General features: G+C 40.6%; 1 protein-coding gene across 1 annotated transcript in view; it reads right to left on the bottom strand.

Annotated features, from left to right (window-relative positions):
- LOC137341414 (transient receptor potential cation channel subfamily V member 5-like) overlaps positions 1-22,529 on the bottom strand; it is a 65,962-nt gene that overhangs the window by 4,785 nt on the left and 38,648 nt on the right. The window contains exons 10-13 of the mRNA XM_068004526.1: positions 22,400-22,476; positions 20,274-20,439; positions 12,573-12,639; positions 509-777 (exon numbers count right to left, since the gene is read on the bottom strand). Of these exons, the coding sequence (XP_067860627.1) occupies positions 509-777; positions 12,573-12,639; positions 20,274-20,439; positions 22,400-22,476 (579 nt within the window). The remainder of the gene's footprint in view (positions 1-508; positions 778-12,572; positions 12,640-20,273; positions 20,440-22,399; positions 22,477-22,529) is intronic.

Genomic DNA, 22,529 nt, shown 5'->3' with positions numbered 1-22,529 from the left:
TGCAGTACTCATGGAGCACTGCACTGTCGGAGGTGCCGTCTTTCGAATGAGGCGTTAAACCGAGCCCCCATCTGCCCTCTCAGCTGGAAGTAAAAGATCCCATGGCACTATTTCGAAGAAGAGCAGGAAAGTTCTCCCCAGTGTCCTGGCCAATATTAATCCCTCAAGCAACCTCACTAAAGAACAGATTATCTGGTCATTATCACATTGCTGTTTGTGGGAGCTTACTGTGCGCAAATTGCCACTGCACTTCCTACATTACAACAGTGACTATACTTCATTGGCTGTAAAGCAGTTTGGGATGTCCTGAGGTCATAGAAAGGCAATTAATGCAAGTCTTTCTTTCACTTCCTTACGAGTGCAGTTGCCTGCTAGGAGCATGGAATTTGGTCCATTGATGTAAGGGTACAACATGGTAAAAGTTAGCCCATTTCTCCTCATTTCTTTCCTATACTTCAGACACAAACAGACAAATTAGGAAACAAATTAATGCTAATGAACTTAGCACCTGAGCTCGCCAGAGTACATCACAATTCTTCATCACCCGTCGGAGCGTCTGGGCAATCAAGAAGATGAAGAGAATGGCCATCAGCTGGAAAGTCATCATAATGTAAGAGACATATAAGATCTTGACCATGAAAGGCGTGTACTTGTCGTAGTTCAGTGGGATGTCGAGGAGTCCAAAAAAGAGCATGAACATCAGGAAAAGCAGATTCGTAAATCCATTAAAGCGGATCCATTGGGAAGGGTCGAGCTCTTGGAATGACATATGTATAGCTGGAATGAAAAGGAACCATTGTCAGCATCAAACTCTGAACTTAGCAGTAAAACTTGGATGTGGCTTATAAGGATTTCCAAAAAGCATTTGACAAGGTACCCCAAGAGTCTTATGGCACAGATAATAGCACGTGGAATTAAGGTGCATGTGGCCACATGGATAGAGAGAGGGTTGGAGGGCAGAAAGGAGTTTTCTTGAATGGAAAGGTGCGATGACTGGTGTTCCTTAGAGGTCTGTTGTGGTCACTATACATAAATAATCTGGATTTAGGAATTGGCAGAACAATACTAAATTTGCTAATGACACCAAATTGCAGAGTGCGGCAAACTCTGACAAGGATTCCAAAGACCGCAGGAGGATATAGATGAGGGCAGATAGGTGGCAGATACAGTTCAATGCAAAAAAAAAATGTGAAGTGATACATTTCAGAAGAAAGGAAATACACCTTAAATGTTACAATTATAGATGGAGTCGAGGAACAGAAGCACCTTGGTGTGCAGATACACAGATCACTAAAGGAGGTATCGCAAAAAGAAAAGGCAAATGGAATCCTTGACTTTATATTCAGAGGAATAGCAAAGAAAGGGGGAGAAAAAGTAATGTTGAACTTGTACAGTACCTTTGTTAGACCACAGTTAGAGTGTTCGCAGTTTAGGACATCCCATTGTAGAAAGAATATAAAAGCAATGGAAAAAGTGCAGCAGAGATTGACTAGGTTGTTCTCAGGGATGAAGGGGTTAACAGTTATGGTGGGAGACTTGAGAAGTTATGACATTTTTCATCAGGACTGAGAAGGAATAAAGGGCTGAGATAGAAGTCTTTAAGATTACAAAGGGGTACAACAAGGACAGTAACGTTAGATTTTTTTCACTGGTTGGCGAGATAGTAAATGAAGTGACACAAATTAAAGATAAGAAGAAAAAGAATTAAAGAGATTGGAAAAATTATCTTCACAGAGACAATGGTCAGAATGGACAATTCTCCTCCAAAAACCAGTCTTGAAGCAGAATCCTTTAACTCTTTTACACTGGAACTATGTGGTTTGGAAAAGAAGAATATTAAAGATATTATGTCGAGTAAGCGAGTAAATGAGAGTAGACTAAGTGGCTCAATTGGAGAAAAATACTAAAGCAGATTCAATGGGACCAGTCCCGTGTTGTAACATTCTTTGATTATATGATTCTATTGGAGTGAATTCTTCATTCAAAACTCCGAACAAACAAGAGGAGAATGCCCAATTTCTGATTTAACAAAATTGTAATCAATATCGGGGCAATACATTGCTTTGGGAAAAAAAGACATAGTCAGTATAAATTACACACAGATAGTCACAGTCCGTATATATTGCACACATAGTCACAGTCAGTATAAATTACACACAGATAGTCACAGTCAGTATAAATTACACACAGATAGTCACAGTCCGTATATATTGCACACATAGTCACAGTCAGTATAAATTACACACAGTCACAGTCAGTATAAATTACACACATAGTCACAGTCAGTATAAATTACACACAGATAGTCACAGTCCGTATATATTGCACACATAGTCACAGTCAGTATAAATTACACACAGATAGTCACAGTCAGTATAAATTACACACATAGTCACAGCCAGTATAAATTACACACAGATAGTCACAGTCAGTATAAATTACACACATAGTCACAGTCAGTATAAATTACACACAGATAGTCACAGTCAGTATAAATTACACACATAGTCACAGTCAGTATAAATTACACACAGATAGTCACAGTCCATATATATTGCACACATAGTCACAGTCAGTATAAATTACACACAGATAGTCACAGTCAGTATAAATTACACACAGTCACAGTCAGTATAAATTACACACATAGTCACAGTCAGTATAAATTACACACAGATAGTCACAGTCAGTATATATTGCACACATAGTCACAGTCAGTATAAATTACACACAGATAGTCACAGTCAGTATAAATTACACACAGTCACAGTCAGTATAAATTACACACATAGTCACAGTCAGTATAAATTACACACAGATAGTCACAGTCAGTATATATTACACACATAGTCAGTCAGTATATATTGCACACATAGTCACAGTCAGTATATATTGCACACATAGTCACAGTCAGTATGTATTGCACACATAGTCACAGTCAGTATATATTACACACATAGTCACAGTCAGTATGTATTACACACATATTCAATCAGTATAAATTACACACAGATAGTCATAGTCAGTATAAATTACACACATATTCACAGTCAGTATATATTGCACACATAGTCACAGTCAGTATATATTGCACACATAGTCACAGTCAGTATATATTGCACACATATTCACAGTCAGTATATATTGCACACATAGTCACAGTCAGTATATATTGCACACATATTCACAGTCAGTATATATTACACACATAGTCACAGTCAGTATATATTGCACACATAGTCACAGTCAGTATATATTGCACACATATTCACAGTCAGTATATATTACACACATATCCACAGTCAGTATATATTACACACATATTCACAGTCAGTATATATTATACACATATTCACAGTCAGTATATATTACACACATATTCACAGTCAGTATATATTACACACATAGTCACAGTCAGTATATATTGCACACATAGTCACAGTCAGTATATATTGCACACATATTCACAGTCAGTATATATTACACACATATTCACAGTCAGTATATATTACACACATAGTCACAGTCAGTATATATTACAGACATAGTCACAGTCAGTATATATTACACACATAGTCACAGTCAGTATATATTACACACATAGGCACAGTCAGTATATATTGCACACATAGTCACAGTCAGTATATATTGCACACATAGTCACAGTCAGTATATATTGCACACATAGTCACAGTCAGTATATATTGCACACATATTCACAGTCAGTATATATTACACACATAGTCACAGTCAGTATATATTGCACACATAGTCACAGTCAGTATATATTGCACACATAGTCACAGTCAGTATATATTGCACACATAGTCACAGTCAGTATATATTGCACACATATTCAGTCAGTATATATTACACACCTAGTCACAGTCAGTATATATTGCACACATATTCACAGTCAGTATATATTACACACATAGTCACAGTCAGTATATATTACAGACATAGTCACAGTCAGTATATATTGCACACATATTCACAGTCAGTATATATTACACACATAGTCACAGTCAGTATATATTGCACACATAGTCACAGTCAGTATATATTGCACACATAGTCACAGTCAGTATATATTGCACACATATTCACAGTCAGTATATATTACACACATAGTCACAGTCAGTATATATTACAGACATAGTCACAGTCAGTATATATTACACACATAGTCACAGTCAGTATATATTACACACATAGTCACAGTCAGTATATATTGCACACATAGTCACAGTCAGTATATATTGCACACATAGTCACAGTCAGTATATATTGCACACATATTCACAGTCAGTATATATTACACACATAGTCACAGTCAGTATATATTGCACACATATTCACAGTCAGTATATATTACACACATAGTCGCCGTCAGTATATATTACACACATAGTCACAGTCAGTATATATTGCACACATAGTCACAGTCAGTATATATTGCACACATAGTCACAGTCAGTATATATTGCACACATAGTCACAGTCAGTATATATTGCACACATATTCACAGTCAGTATATATTACACACATAGTCACAGTCAGTATATATTGCACACATAGTCACAGTCAGTATATATTGCACACATAGTCACAGTCAGTATATATTGCACACATATTCACAGTCAGTATATATTACACACATAGTCACAGTCAGTATATATTGCACACATATTCACAGTCAGTATATATTACACACATAGTCACAGTCAGTATATATTGCACACATATTCACAGTCAGTATATATTGCACACATATTCACAGTCAGTATATATTACACACATAGTCACAGTCAGTATATATTGCACACATAGTCACAGTCAGTATATATTGCACACATGGTCACAGTCAGTATGTATTACACACATATTCAATCAGTATAAATTACACACAGATAGTCATAGTCAGTATATATTGCACACATAGTCAGTCGGTGTATTTTACAGATAGTAACAGTCACTATATATTACACACATAGTCGCCGTCAGTATATATTGCACACATAGTCACAGTCAGTATAAATTACACACAGATAGTCACAGTCAGTATAAATTACACACAGTCACAGTCAGTATAAATTACACACATAGTCACAGTCAGTATAAATTACACACAGATAGTCACAGTCAGTATAAATTACACACATAGTCACAGTCAGTATAAATTACACACAGATAGTCACAGTCAGTATAAATTACACACATAGTCACAGTCAGTATAAATTACACACATAGTCACAGTCAGTATATATTGCACACATATTCACAGTCAGTATATATTACACACATATTCACAGTCAGTATATATTACACACATAGTCACAGTCAGTATATATTACAGACATAGTCACAGTCAGTATATATTACACACATAGTCACAGTCAGTATATATTACACACATAGGCACAGTCAGTATATATTGCACACATATTCACAGTCAGTATATATTACACACATATTCACAGTCAGTATATATTATACACATATTCACAGTCAGTATATATTACACACATATTCACAGTCAGTATATATTACACACATAGTCACAGTCAGTATATATTGCACACATAGTCACAGTCAGTATATATTGCACACATATTCACAGTCAGTATATATTACACACATATTCACAGTCAGTATATATTACACACATAGTCACAGTCAGTATATATTACAGACATAGTCACAGTCAGTATATATTACACACATAGTCACAGTCAGTATATATTACACACATAGGCACAGTCAGTATATATTGCACACATAGTCACAGTCAGTATATATTGCACACATAGTCACAGTCAGTATATATTGCACACATAGTCACAGTCAGTATATATTGCACACATATTCACAGTCAGTATATATTACACACATAGTCACAGTCAGTATATATTGCACACATAGTCACAGTCAGTATATATTGCACACATAGTCACAGTCAGTATATATTGCACACATAGTCACAGTCAGTATATATTGCACACATATTCAGTCAGTATATATTACACACCTAGTCACAGTCAGTATATATTGCACACATATTCACAGTCAGTATATATTACACACATAGTCACAGTCAGTATATATTACAGACATAGTCACAGTCAGTATATATTGCACACATATTCACAGTCAGTATATATTACACACATAGTCACAGTCAGTATATATTGCACACATAGTCACAGTCAGTATATATTGCACACATAGTCACAGTCAGTATATATTGCACACATATTCACAGTCAGTATATATTACACACATAGTCACAGTCAGTATATATTACAGACATAGTCACAGTCAGTATATATTGCACACATAGTCACAGTCAGTATATATTGCACACATAGTCACAGTCAGTATATATTGCACACATAGTCACAGTCAGTATATATTGCACACATAGTCACAGTCAGTATATATTGCACACATATTCACAGTCAGTATATATTACACACATAGTCACAGTCAGTATATATTGCACACATATTCACAGTCAGTATATATTACACACATAGTCGCCGTCAGTATATATTGCACACATATTCACAGTCAGTATATATTACACACATAGTCACAGTCAGTATATATTGCACACATAGTCACAGTCAGTATATATTGCACACATAGTCACAGTCAGTATATATTGCACACATAGTCACAGTCAGTATAAATTACACACAGATAGTCACAGTCAGTATATATTGCACACATAGTCACAGTCAGTATATATTACACACATAGTCACAGTCAGTATATATTGCACACATAGTCACAGTCAGTATATATTACACACATAGTCACAGTCAGTATGTATTACACACATATTCAATCAGTATAAATTACACACAGATAGTCATAGTCAGTATATATTGCACACATAGTCAGTCGGTGTATTTTACAGATAGTAACAGTCACTATATATTACACACATAGTCGCCGTCAGTATATATTGCACACATAGTCACAGTCAGTATAAATGACACACAGATAGTCACAGTCAGTATAAATTACACACAGATAGTCACAGTCCGTATATATTGCACACATAGTCACAGTCAGTATAAATTACACACAGATAGTCACAGTCAGTATATATTGCACACATAGTTACAGTCAGTATATATTGCACACATAGTCACAGTCAGTATAAATTACACACAGATAGTCACAGTCAGTATATATTGCACACATAGTCACAGTCAGTATATATTACACACATAGTCACAGTCAGTATATATTGCACACATAGTCCCAGTCAGTATATATTGCACACATATTCAGTCAGTATATATTACACACATAGTCGCCGTCAGTATATATTGCACACATAGTCGCCGTCAGTATATATTACACACATAGTCACAGTCAGTATATATTACAGACATAGTCACAGTCAGTATATATTACACACATAGTCACAGTCAGTATATATTACACACATATTCACAGTCAGTATATATTGCACACATAGTCACAGTCAGTATATATTGCACACATAGTCGCCGTCAGTATATATTGCACACATAGTCGCTGTCAGTATATATTACACACATAGTCACAGTCAGTATATATTACACACATAGTCACAGTCAGTATATATTACACACATAGTCGCCGTCAGTATATATTGCACACATAGTCACAGTCAGTATATATTACACACATAGTCACAGTCAGTATATATTGCACACATAGTCACAGTCAGTATATTTTGCACACATAGTCGCCGTCAGTATATATTGCACACATAGTCGCCGTCAGTATATATTACACACATAGTCACAGTCAGTATATATTGCACACATAGTTGCCGTCAATATTCATTGCACACATAGTTACCGTCAGTATATATTACACACATAGTCGCCGTCAGTATATATTACACACATAGTCCCAGTCAGTATATATTACACACAGTCACAGTCAGTATATATTACACACATAGTCGCCGTCAGTATATATTACACACATAGTCGCCGTCGGTATATATTACACACATAGTCGCCGTCAGTATATATTACACACATAGTCGCCGTCAGTATATATTACACACATAGTCACAGTCAGTATATATTACACACATAGTCACAGTCAGTATATATTACACACATAGTCGCCGTCAGTATATATTACACACATAGTCGCCGTCAGTATATATTACACACATAGTCGCCGTCAGTATATATTACACACATAGTCACAGTCAGTATATATTACACACATAGTCGCCGTCAGTATATATTACACACATAGTCGCCGTCAGTATATATTACACACATAGTCACAGTCAGTATATATTGCACACATAGTCGCCGTCAGTATATATTACACACATAGTCACAGTCAGTATATATTACACACATAGTCGCCGTCAGTATATATTACACACATAGTCACAGTCAGTATATATTACACACATAGTCACAGTCAGTATATATTACACACATAGTCACAGTCAGTATATATTACACACATAGTCACAGTCAGTATATATTGCACACATAGTCGCCGTCAGTATATATTGCACACATAGTCACAGTCAGTATATATTGCACACATAGTCGCCGTCAGTATATATTGCACACATAGTCACCGTCAGTATATATTGCACACATAGTCGCCGTCAGTATATATTGCACACATAGTCGCCATCAGTATATATTGCACACATAGTCACAGTCAGTATATATTACACAGATAGTCGCCGTCAGTATATATTGCACACATAGTCACAGTCAGTATATATTACACACATAGTCGCCGTCAGTATATATTGCACACATAGTCACAGTCAGTATATATTACACACATAGTCGCCGTCAGTATATATTACACACATAGTCGCTGTCAGTATATATTGCACACATAGTTGCCGTCAGTATATATTACACACATAGTCACAGTCAGTATATATTACGCACATAGTCAATCAGTGTATTTTACACAGATAGTAAGTCAGTATATATTACACACATAGAATTACATAGAATTACACAGAATGTATAGCACGGAAACAGGCCATTCAGCCCAAAAGGTCCATGCCGATGTTTAACATAGTAGGTACAGCGGAGGAAGAGGCCTTTTGGCCCATCGTCCGTTTATGCTCCACATGAGCCTCCTCCCTCCATTCTTCATCTAACACTATCAGCATATCCTTCTATTCCTTTCTCGCTCATGTGTTTATCTAGCTTCCCCTTAAATGCATCTATGCTAGTCGCCTCAACTACTCCTTGTGGTAGCAAGTTCCACACTCCATCCATTCTCTGGGTAAAGAAGTTTCTCCTGAATTCCCTATTGGATTTATTAGTGACTAACTTATATTTATGGGCCCAAGTTCTGGTCTCCCTTGCAAGTGGGAACATCTTCTCCACGTTTACCCTATCAAACCCTTTCATAATCTTAAAGGCCTCTATCAGGTCACCCCTCAGTCTTCTCTTTTCTAGAGAAAAGAGCCCCAGCCTGCTCAATCTTTCCTGATCGGTATAACCTCTCAGTTCTGGTATCATCCTAGCAAATCTTTTTTGCACCTTCTTCAGTGCCTCTCTATTCTTTTTATAATATGGAGACCAGAACTGTTCACAGTACTCCAAGTGTGGTCTAACCAAGGTTTTATACAAGTTTAACATAACTTCTCTGCTTTTCAATTCTATCCATCTAGAAATTAACCCCAGTGCTTGGTTTGCTTTTTTAGGGCCTTATTAACCTGCGTCGCTACTTTTGGTGATTGTGTATCTGTACCCCCAGGCCCCTCTGCTCCTCTATCCCATTAGACTCTTATTATCCAAGCCCCTTATTCTTCCTTCAAAAATGTAATACCTCACACTTATCTATATTGAAATTCATTTGCCAATTATATGCCTATTCTGCAAGTTCATTAATGTCTTCCTGACTAATTTATTCTTTGAGGAAGTAACAAGCAATGTGGATAAAGGGGATCCTGTGGATGTGGTGTACTTGGATTTCAAAAAGGCATTTGACAAGGTGCCACATCAAAGGCTACTACACAAAATAAGAGCTCATGGTGTAGGGGGTAACATATTAGCATGGATAAAGGATTGGTTAGCTAACAGGAAGCAGAGAGTAGGCAAAAATGGGTCATTTTCAGGTTGGCAAGATGTAACGAGTGGAGTGCCACAGGGATCAGTGCTTGGGCCTCAACTATTTACAATCTATATCAATGAATTGGATGAAGGGACCGAATGTATGGTTGCTAAATTTGCTGATGACACAAAGGTAGGTAGGAAAGTAAGTTGTGAAGAGGACATAAGGAGTCTGCAAAGGGATATAGATAGGTTAAGTGAGTGGGCAAAAATTTGGCAGATGGAGTGTAATGTGGGAAAATGTGAACTTGTCCACTTTGGCAGGAGGAATAGAAAAGCAGTATATTATTTAAATGGAAAGAGATTGCAGAACTCTGAGGTACAGAGGGATCTGGGTGTCCTAACGCATGAATCATAAAAAGTTAGTATGCAGGTACAGCAAGTGATTAGGAAGGCAAATGGAATGCTGTCATATATTGCAAGGGGAATGGAATATAAAAGTAGAGATGTTTTGCTGCAGTTGTACAGGGCATTGGTGCGACCACATCTAGAATACTGTGTGCAGTTTTGGTCTCCTTATTTAAGAAAGGACATAATTGCTTTGGAGGCAGTTCAGAGAAGGTTCACTCGACTGATTTCTGGGATGAGGGGGTTATCTTATGAGGAAAGGTTGGATAAGTTGGGCCTATATACATTGGAGTTTAGAAGAATGAGAGGTGATCTTATTGAAACATATAAGATCCTGAGGCGACTTGAAGGGGTAGATGCTGAGAGGATGTTTCCCCTTGTGGGAGAAAATAGAACTAGGGGACACAGTTTAAAAATAAGGGGTCTCCCATTTAAGATGGAGATGAGGAGACATTTTTTCTCTCAGAGGGTTGTGAGTCTGTGGAACTCCCTTCCCCAGAAAGTGGTGGAGGCAGGGTCATTGAATAGTTTTAAGGCTGAGTTAGATAGATTCCTGATTAACAAGGGAGTCAAAGGTTATAGTAGGTAGACGGGAAAGTAGAGTTGAGGTCACAATCAGATCAGCCATGATCTTATCAAATGGTAGAGCAGGATCGAGGGGCCGAATGGCCTACTCCTGCTCTTAATTCATATGTTCGTATTTGTCGCAGTCCCTCCTTGGTATTAACTATACCCCCTATTTGGTGTCGTCCGCAAATTTTGAAATTGTACTTCTGATTCCCAAGTCTAAATCATTGATGTAAATGGTGAACAACAGTACCGATCCCTGTGGAACACCACTTCCCATCTTTTGCCAGTCTGAGTAACTACCTTTAACCCCTACTGTCTGCTTTCTGTTTTGTAACCAGCTTGCTATCCATTCTGCTACTTGTCCCCGACAAGTATATAAGATGTCAATTTTTGTACATCAGAGTGCTATATTTGTAAATAATTAAGTATTTAATGTATGTAGTTATTGTAATAGGTGGTACTTGTGATTGATAATGTAACATACATGCTCTGACCTTAGTCATGAAAATCCAAATATATTACATCTACTGTATTACCCTTGTCTACCCTTTCTGTTACGTCGTTAAAGAATTCAATAAGTATGAACTTCCCTTCTGAAATCCGTGCTGACTATACTTTATTATATTTTTGGTATCTAGATGTTTTTCTATTACATCTTTGAGTAAGGATTCCATTATCTTTCCTACCACTGATGTTAAGCTAACTGGTCTGTAGTTCCCTGGACTGGTTCTATCTCCATTTTTAAATATAGGAATCATATTAGCTGTTTGCCAGTCCTCTGGCACTATTCCTTTCTCTAATGATTTTTTATATATATCTGAATTGTACATTTGCTATCTCTTCCCTAAATTATTTTAATATTCACGGATGCAATCCATCCGGATCAGGGGTTTTATCCTCTCTGAGTTTGATTAGTTTATCAATTATCTCCCCCCTTTCTATCTTAAATGTCTTTATATCTTTTTTGATATTTTCTTCTAATGTCATGCCCACCATGTTAGTCTCCCTGGTAAATACTGAGGCAAAGTAATTATTTAATATTTCTACCTTTTTGCTGTCATCACCTGTGAGTTTATCTTGTGTATCCCTTAGTGGCCCTATCCCTATCCTGATTTTTCTTTTGTTATTTATGTGTCTGTAGAATACTTTACTATTTCTTTTTATACTCCTTGATAATTTAATTTTGTAGTTTCTCTTTGCTTTCCTAATTGTTTTTTTAACTTCTTTCCTAACCTTTTTGTATTCCCTTTTATCATCCTCTCCTTTGTTGTCTATGTACATAGTGTATGCCTTTTTCTTTAGTTTCAATGTTGCCCATATTTCTTTACTCATCCATGGTCTATCATTACTGGCTAGTTTGTTCTTGCTTTTTGGTTTATATATATTTCTCCTGGACTCTATTGATCACCTTATTAAATGTTTCCCACTGCTGTTCTATTTCCTTGTTTATCAGTAAGTTTTTCCAATTTATTTTCCCGAGTTCCATTCTCATCCCCTGGACCACATCAATGTGATTTATTCAGAGTTACCTGTTGTAAATCCTATGAGCACCATCAGCATTAATATTGCATACGTCAAGAATTTCTCCAAAATAATCTAAGAAGAAAATAAAGAAAGCTGTTAATTAACATTTTCCCCAAAAGGTGATTGCACATTCGGATCACTGCGCGTGTCTGCATTGCTAACAGGAAGCGTCACCTAGCGGCAGCATGCATCGGAAATTCAGGACCGAACTGCCCGTGAATTTCCTGACCATAGTCAATATAAAAGAAGTGTGGCAATACCTCCATTAAAACAGCGGACAGAGGAATGTTATATGAATACATCAATCACAATTGTCACCAACGGTCACTTGTAGTCCATGATCTTTAAACCCTACTAAAGAAAGTTTTTTTATAACTGAAAATAAACATAATTACACACCTCAATCATTAAAAAAAAATTGTACACAAACTTGATTTGCAGTAACCAAAACGGGGAGATGAATTTTCCACATTCAGCTCGACTTGACTGATTGCCTCCATTTTGGAATTTACAATCTATTGAAGTATAGGACTAGGAGTAGGCCATTCAGTCCCTCGATCCTGCTCCACCATTCACTTGGATCATGGCTGATCTGCACCTTATATCCCTTGATACCCTTACCTAACAAAAATCTATCAATCTCTGTCTTGAAAGCTCGAATTGTCCCCCAGTATCCACAGCCCTTTGGGGAGAGAGTTCCAGATTTCTACTACCCTTCGTGTGAAAAAGTGCTTCCTGATTTCCCTCCTAAATGGCCCAGCTCTAATTTTAAGATTATGTCCCCTCGTTCTTGATTGTCCCATCAGAGGAAATAGTTTAACATAAGAACATAAGAAATAGGAGCAGGAGTAGGCCAATCGGCCCCTCGAGCCTGCTCCGCCATTCAATAAGATCATGGCTGATCTGATCCTAACCTCAAATCTAAATTCATGTCCAATTTCCTGCCCACTCCCCGTAACCCCTAATTCCCTTTACTTCTAGGAAACTGTCTATTTCTGTTTTAAATTTATTTAATGATGTAGCTTCCACAGCTTCCTGGGGCAGCAAATTCCACAGACCTACTACCCTCTGAGTGAAGAAGTTTCTCCTCATCTCAGTTTTGAAAGAGCAGCCCCTTATTCTAAGATTATGCCCCCAGTTCTAGTTTCACCCATCCTTGGGAACATCCTTACCGCATCCACCCGATCAAGCCCCTTCACAATCTTATATGTTTCAATAAGATCGCCTCTCGTTCTTCTGAACTCCAATGAGTAGAGTCCCAATCTACTCAACATCTCCTCATATGTCCACCCCCTCATCCCCGGGATTAACTGAGTGAACCTTCTTTGTACTGCCTCGAGAGCAAGTATGTCTTTTCTTAAGTATGGAGACCAAAACTGTATGCAGTATTCCAGGTGCGGTCTCACCAATACCTTATATAACTGCAGCAATACCTCCCTGAAGGACATAGCTGCTAGACTGGGCCTGCGGCAGGTGGTGAGCGAACCAACACGAGGGAAAAACTTACTTGACCTCGTCCTCACCAATCTACCTGTCGCAAATGCATCTGTCCATGACAGTGTTGGTAGGTGTGACCACCGCACAGTCCTCGTGGAGATGAAGTCCCGTCTTCGCACTGAGGACACCATCCAACGTGTTGTGTGGCACTACCACCGTGCTAAATGGGATAGATTCAGAACGGATCTAGCAGCTCAAAATTGGGCATCCATGAGGCGCTGTGGGCCATCAGCAGCAGCAGAATTGTATTCCAGCACAATCTGTAACCTCATGGCCCGGCATATTCCTCACTCTACCATTACCAACAAGCCAGGGGATCAACCCTGGTTCAATGAGGAGTGTAGAAGAGCATGCCAGGAGCAGCACCAGGCATACCTAAAAATGAGGTGCCAACCTGGTGAAGCTACAACTCAGGACTACATGCATGCTAAACAGCGGAAGCAACATGCTATAGACAGAGCTAAGCGATTCCACAACCAATGGATCAGATCAAAGCTCTGCAGTCCTGCCACATCCAGTCGTGAATGGTGGTGGACAATTAAACAACTAACGGGAGGAGGAGGCTCTGCAAACATCCCCATTCTCAATGATGGCGGAGTCCAGCACGTGAGTGCAAAAGACAAGGCTGAAGCGTTTGCAACCATCTTCAGCCAGAAGTGCCGAGTGGATGATCCATCTCAGCCTCCTCCCGATATCCCCACCATCACGGAAGCCAGTCTTCGGCCAATTCGATTCACTCCACGTGATATCAAGAAACGGCTGAGTGCACTGGATACAGCAAAGGCTATGGGCCCCGACAACATCCCAGCTGTAGTGCTGAAGACTTGTGCTCCAGAACTAGCTGCGCCTCTAGCCAAGCTGTTCCAGTACAGCTACAACACTGGCATCTACCCGACAATGTGGAAAATTGCCCAGGTATGTCCTGTCCACAAAAAAAAGCAGGACAAATCCAATCCGGCCAATTACCGCCCCATCAGTCTACTCTCAATCATCAGCAAAGTGATAGCACTGTCGACGACACCTTCCATCAAGCGGCACTTACTCACCAATAACCTGCTCACCGATGCTCAGTTTGGGTTCCGCCAGGACCACTCGGCTCCAGACCTCATTACAGCCTTGGTCCAAACATGGACAAAAGAGCTGAATTCCAGAGGTGAGGTGAGAGTGACTGCCCTTGACATCAAGGCAGCATTTGACCGAGTGTGGCACCAAGGAGCCCTAGTAAAATTGAAGTCCATGGGAATCAGGGGGAAAACTCTCCAGTGGCTGGAGTCATACCTAGCACAAAGGAAGATGGTAGTGGTTGTTGGAGGCCAATCATCTCAGCCCCAGGACATTGCTGCAGGAGTTCCTCAGGGCAGTGTCCTAGGCCCAACCATCTTCAGCTGCTTCATCAATGACCTTCCCTCCATCATAAGGTCAGAAATGGGGATGTTCGCTGATGACTGCACAGTGTTCAGTTCCATTTGCAACCCCTCAGATAATGAAGCAGTCCGAGCCCGCATGCAGCAAGACCTGGACAACATCCAGGCTTGGGCTCATAAATGGCAAGTAACATTCGCGCCAGATAAGTGCCAGGCAATGACCATCTCCAACAAGAGAGAGTCTAACCACCTCCCCTTGACATTCAACGGCATTACCATCGCCGAATCCCCCACCATCAACATCCTGGGGGTCACCATTGACCAGAAACTTAACTGGACCAGCCATATAAATACTGTGGCTACAAGAGCAGGTCAGAGGCTGGGTATTCTGCAGTGAGTGACTCACCCCCTGACTCCCCAAAGCCTTTCCACCATCTATAAGGCACAAGTCAGGAGTGTGATGGAATAACCTTCACTTGCTTGGATGAGTGCAGCTCCAACAACACTCAAGAAGCTCGACACCATCCAGGACAAAGCAGCCCGCTTGATTGGCACCCCATCCACCACCCTAAACATTCACTCCCTTCACCACCGGCGCACTGTGGCTGCAGTGTGCACCATCCACAGGATGCACTGCAGCAACTCGCCAAGGCTTCTTCGACAGCACCTCCCAAACCCGCGACCTCTACCACCTAGAAGGACAAGAGCAGCAGGCGCATGGGAACAACACCACCTGCACGTTCCCCTCCAAGTCACACACCATCCCGACTTGGAAATATATCGCCGTTCCTTCATTGTCGCTGGGTCAAAATCCTGGAACTCCCTTCCTAACAGCACTGTGGGAGAACCGTCACCACACGGACTGCAGCGGTTCAAGAAGGCGGCTCACCACCACCTTCTCGAGGGCAATTAGGGATGGGCAATAAATGCTGGCCTCGCCAGCGACGCCCACATCCTGTGAACGAATGAAAAAAAAAAATTCTATCCCCCTAGCAATAAAAGCCAACATTCCGTTGGCCTTCTTAATCACCTGCTGCACCTGCATACTAACTTTTTGATTTTCTTGCACTCGGACCCCCAGATCTCTTTGTACTGCAGTACTTTCCAGTTTCTCGCCATTAAGATAATAACTTGCTCTCTGATTTTTCCTGCCAAAGTGCATAACCTCACATTTTCCAATATTGTATTGCATCTGCCAAATCTCCGCCCACACACCCAGCCTGTCAATATCCCCTTGTAGGTTTTTTATGTCCTCACTCTCTCTCTACTTTCCCTCCCATCTTTGTATCATCTGCAAACTTTGATATGTTACACTCGGTCCCCTCCTCCAAATCGTTAATATAGATTGTAAAGAGTTGGGGACCCAGCACCGACCCCTGCAGAACACCACTGGCTACTGGTTGCCAGTGAATGAACCATTTATCCCAACTCTCTGCTTCCTGTTAGATAACCAATCCTCCACCCATGCCAGAATATTACCCCCAATCCAGTGATTCTTTATCTTGAGTTTCTATGTATCTACCCTATCGAATCCTTTAAACGTTTTAAACCTCAATTAGATCACCCTCGATCTTCTATACTCAAGGGAACACAAGCCAAGTTTATGCAACCTGTCCTTATAATTTAACCCTCTCAGTCCGTATTATACTCATACTGATTACTAATGCCTCACCTCAACTTTCCCCATCGATGTTGACCGCTCTAATTTAGATGGGGCAGCCTGTCTCCATGGTTACCGCACAGTAAGAAAGGGACTTCTACCACATACACATAAACAAACTGAAAACAGCTTAGAAGGTTATAAAACATGACCGGGCACTAAACACCCCCCCACCCCTCACAAACAGGCCAACAGGTCCCCATTATATTAGCGCACTATTGTACAATCCTAAATATTGCTGTAAGTTTTTTTTAATTAAGTAAAATTCATCACCATTTTGTTGCAAACACAGACAATTCTGCAAGTGCAGTGACAGGACTGCTCAAATAAAGCCAGTTAATGCATTCACACCAGGGAATTAGGGGTTACGGGGAGCGGGCAGGAAATTGGACGTGAATTTAGATTTGAGGTTAGGATCAGATCAGCCATGATCTTGTTGAATGGCGGAGCAGGCTCGAGGGGCCGATTGGCCTACTCCTGCTCCTATTTCTTATGTTCTTATGTAACAACGTCCTAACTCTAAAAGTAAGCTACAACTAGTCTTGAAGAATATAAGCTGGCCATTGCCCCAAAAAGTTCCTTTGAGGAAAATAAGTTCTTAAAAAGTTGCAACTTATCAGCTTATTTGGTATATAAAACTTTAATGATTGTCCCAATCACAAAATAAACTCATCGATAACTGTAACTCCCAGAAACCATCAGCTCATCTTAAAACCTTTCCCCCCTCAAGTTCTTGTCAACAGTGGGTGAAATTAACATCTGATTTACTGGTTCTGACACTTCTTGTCCCGTCCTAGAACTGATCCAATTGGATCCAACAGCCTCTAGCCCTGCCCTCCAACTGAACTGATTGGTTTTGTTGGCAGCCTCCAATTCCAATGAGAAGTGTTGATTTCTCTGGCAAAATGCCCACAAGCTGACATAGGAACATTGTAATTGCTGGATGAGAAAAGACCAAGGTCCATCTAGTTCGCCTTCTACTATCCAGGTAGTCGCATGATACAATAATAATGGAGTTGTTGACTAATCTTGGCAATCAATCTCTATTAATTAGTCTACAACAGACCCAGACATGAGATGAGGAAAACCCCCAGTGGTGGAGAGTTTTGGGAACCATAGGTCCAAAGGTTCCTCCCAGCACAATGCACTCACGACATGTCATGTTTCAAATTACTCATATATTGTATGTCAAAATGTTATTTTCTGAGAGAAATCTGTCTTGACATGTGAGTTGAAACACTAAGCCTCAAAATTCCAATGGAGGTCAAGGGTAGAGAGTGGACGGATCTCCCTTTGGGGGGAGGTGGGGGGTCGGTATTTGGTTCCACCCTGGATTCTGCCCTGTTCACACTGGCCATGCAAAATTCCACTGGGGAGAGGGGGTAGGGGGGACTACCCCAGGAATTCTACCCACAAGCTGTTTAAAGGCCTCAGGTGAACTCTTGCCAGCAGCATGGCGCAACTCCAATTCCGCTGTAAGGTGATTGGAACACGTGCCCTTACAGATGCAAACTGCCCTCCTCGAGCATGCAAAAGACCCTATAATTTTGGACAGGGTCAGCATCACAGTCCATGGCCAGGCTTATGTCCTGCTCCCCAGCAATTCTGCCAGTGAAGTGGGCCCATTGCAATTTCGGGACCTAACTGTCAGCTTAAAATGCTGGCCGTGGGTATGCAAGACTTTCCATAGCAGGTTATTTCATGCACTAGATCAGATATTTCAGTCTTACGCAATACAATGTGACAAATAACCTTCAGGACAAGTCCAGTGGGATTCCTGAGACCTCAGCTTCACCCACTCACTGACTGACAATGTCACTGGAAGAGCATGGGACCGGCAGAGTGGGGAAATGACACACTACGTTTCTCAGACTGAGGCTTCATGCCAATGCAAACATTTCCCATCAAGGCATCGTGCCAAGGACTCTTAAAGGTGCTCCATGGTCCAGTGATGAATCTCACAAGATTGTCTGTCAGGTTCATAAAGAAAGACATACATGATGACGTGTTTAGTCACACGATGATGTCAATGCGTTATGGATCACTACTGCTGTGCTACAACGATTCAACTTTGTACAAAGTCTAAATAATATCAAAACAATGCCATTGGAAAAGTTCCAGACACAGCATGTCAGTGGACCAAAGTGCCTGCAATCGTTGTCGACTGGTTTCAATTGAATCGATAAGATGAGATTAAAGTGTAGAGTCTACTGTGAGCGTTATTAGTGAACAAACACAGAATATACCTGTGCTACATTGGTCTGTCTGCTCTTTTAACTGATTTTAAATTAATAGGTTAGTGCTGGTGATAAAGTCACAGACAAAGCAATGCAATACCAGCCTGTCAAATGTTCATCCACTAATAACGCTAACAGTGATATCAGAGCTTAAATCGATAGTGAGCCGGGTTACGTGAACCCAAGCCGTCTCGATAAGACTTTAACCATCGTGTTAGTGTGGAGTTTCTTGGTGAACAAATCTTGGCAATTAAATAACAATTAAACCCCCATTGCCACTGTAACGTTAAATTTATTGAGGGACATGCTATACAGGAGGGGTACGACGCAGTTCAGCGCCAACGCGTGGCATTATGGCATTGGTGGGCGTACTGGCTCTGTGCCTTGTTGTCAATTTCAGTGGTGTTGCTAAGGGTGGGCCCCAACCAGAAGTCAGGAAGCACCCAGGTGATGGAAAGAAAATGAGAGAGAGAGTTGTACTTAAGAAGGTCCCTTCCTATGGGCTGATTCAGAGTGGTGTGCGGTGACTTGGGAACAGACTGGTTGGTATTGAGGTGCAAGATGGGGAAACTGAGGTGGGGGGAGGGAGGGCGCTGGGATAAAAAGGAAACAGATAAATCTTGACAGTCCGTGAGAGCCTTGGGGAGAGATTTCCTACACCAGTATATGTTAGTGACATTGTTAGCACAGCGGGAAGAATTCCTCGATTCCTATTTCCAGCAAAATCAGGTAGTGTATTAGAGGAAAAGTCTCCCACCTCCCATTACCAAATTCATCAATATTAAATTGGTTCACTTTCAGTGACTTTGTACAAAAAGCTCACTTGTAATGAAATTTTGGAGCGCCCTGTTCTTACCTGTTTTAATGCGTTCCCTTTTCAGTATTAAAAGAACATTTCAGTCTAGAACTAAGGACTGTTTGTCCAATGTGCATATTCGGTTTGATTACCTTCTGAAGGAGGATGGCAAATGGCCCAAGTATCCGGAATCCCCGAGCAAAGTATATGGAATTGCACCAGGCCAGGACGATGGCGAGGGCCATGAAGACCCCCTCGGTACCTGCGCTCGTCAGTCGTAGAATGAGAATCAATAGCACCAGGATCGCATAGCAGATGCTGTCGAGGGAAAGGGAGGAGGGGAAAAATAGAGTGAGAGAAGGAACGAGCGGAGAGAGGGAATTGGGAGTGAAAGAAAGAAACAGGGACAGCGGAGAAAAAGAAGTGAGTGAGATAGAGCATGGAAGTGAGTGAGGGAGATAGGCAGAGCGAAAGAAAGAGACAGCGGAAAGAAAGAGGTAGGTTAGGCAGAGGAAGGAAGTGAGTGAGGGAGATAGGCAGAGCGAAAGAAAAAGACAGAGAAGGCGTAAAGGTAGAGGTGGGTGAGATAGAGGAAGGAAGAGAGTGAGGTGGAGAGTGGAAAGTGAGAGTGAGGCAAGGAGAGGCTGACAGAAAGAAAAAAAGTGAAAGACAGACAGAAAGGGAGAAAAAAAGGGAGGTAGAGAAATCAATTTCATATTGTGCAATGGACGAAGAAAGAACAAAGGAGTGAGGAACACACAAAAAGACAGAAAAAGAGAGAGGAGGAAAGAGTCAGAGAGGGAGAGAAAGGGAAGAGGAGAGGCAGATAGGCAGTAACAGATGGAGACAGATACAGGGAGGAGGAGAGACAGAGAGACAAAGAGAGGAAGAAAGAGAGAAAGCGCAAGGAGGACAGAGAGTAGGAGCGATATGAGAGAGAAGAACAGACAGAGAGGGAGAAGGAGAGACAGAAAGTTTGATAACATGAAGTGGTGTGTTTACCAAAAGAATAAACAAATGAGAGGAAGAAGGGTCCAAAGCAAATGAAAAATACAGATGGAATAAGAGCCAGTGAGAGACAGATGGTGAGTGAGAGCAGAAAGGCAAAATGGAAATAACCTTGCAATGTTTTTGTGTGAGAGAGAGAACGCAAAGCACAACAAGGGAGAGAAAGGAAAAGTTTGTGGAGGAAAGTTTGAAAAGTGAAAAGAGCAAAGAGGTTAAAAGAAAAAGAAAAAAATATATATTTTTAATAAACCATAGCAATAGTGGATTATTTAAAAAGTTAACATTTCAGATGCTGCCTTAATAGCTTAGTGATTAAATATACTCAAACGGGGTCATATAGACCAAGAAGGCCCCAGGCTTAATTCCTAGGTCTGGGCTGAGTTGGTTGACCTTAGCCAAGGCAGCAGTGGAGATACCACGATGTGCCTCATCGCCCATGGGTAGAGTTCCCATTCCTGATCGCTATCCAGTGTTGGAAAGAGCAGGTGCAGATGTTGGGTGAGGACAGGCCAAGCTCGGATACGTTGCCCCCAGCAACAACATTTATATAATGCCTCAAGGTGAGTCACGGAGGGAATAAGGAAAAGGAACGGAAGTCCAGCCATAGTGGGTGAGTTCAGAATAACTGAAACCTTGGTCAAAGCAATGGGTTTTAAGAAAGCTTTAAAAGGTGGGGAGAGAATAAGAGGCAGAAAGGTTTAGGGAGAGAGTTCCAGAGAGTGGGGTCGAGGTAGTTACAGGCTCTTCCAACATCGTGGGGTAACGAGAGGGGGATGCAGGACGGCAAGATTCAGAGGACAGTTCATAGAATCGTAGAATCTTATAGCACAGGAGGCCATTCTGCCCATCATGCCTATGCCGGCTCTTTGAAAGAGCTATCCAATTAGTCCCACACCCCTGCCCTTACTCCTTGGCCCTGCAAATTTCTCCTTTTCAGGTATTTATCCAATTTCCTTTTGAAAGTTATTATTGAATCTGTTTCCACCACCCTTTCAGGCAGCGCATTCCAGATCGTAACAATTCGCTGCGTAAAACAATTTCTCCTCATCTCCCCCGCCGCCCCCACCCCCAGTTAAGTAGTCTCCCAACACACACAGGAAGAATGGCCAGCTGGTGTACAACTGGTGCCCATGGGAATGTGCAACAAAAAGTGTGACCATCTTCTTGGAGAGTGAGTAAAGGGAGAAAACTGGAGGTGAAAATAACTACCATTTAGCATGTCAACATCATGTTTAACTGAATTTTAAAAATCTATTGCCACTCTGCTCACATTATAACATGGAATGGGCCTCCAAGGACGGTTTTCCCAAAATATCCTGCTGTTCCATATCGTATGATGTCAGCACTCTAGGGAGAGAGAAAAAAAAGCAACTCACAGATATTTCTCGAAATCCAGGGGG

The sequence above is a fragment of the Heptranchias perlo genome, chromosome 23, assembly GCF_035084215.1.
Source record: "Heptranchias perlo isolate sHepPer1 chromosome 23, sHepPer1.hap1, whole genome shotgun sequence".
NCBI lineage: Eukaryota > Metazoa > Chordata > Chondrichthyes > Hexanchiformes > Hexanchidae > Heptranchias > Heptranchias perlo.
The sequence above is the reverse complement of the archived record's forward strand: the minus strand, read 5'-3'. Positions and strand labels throughout refer to the sequence as shown.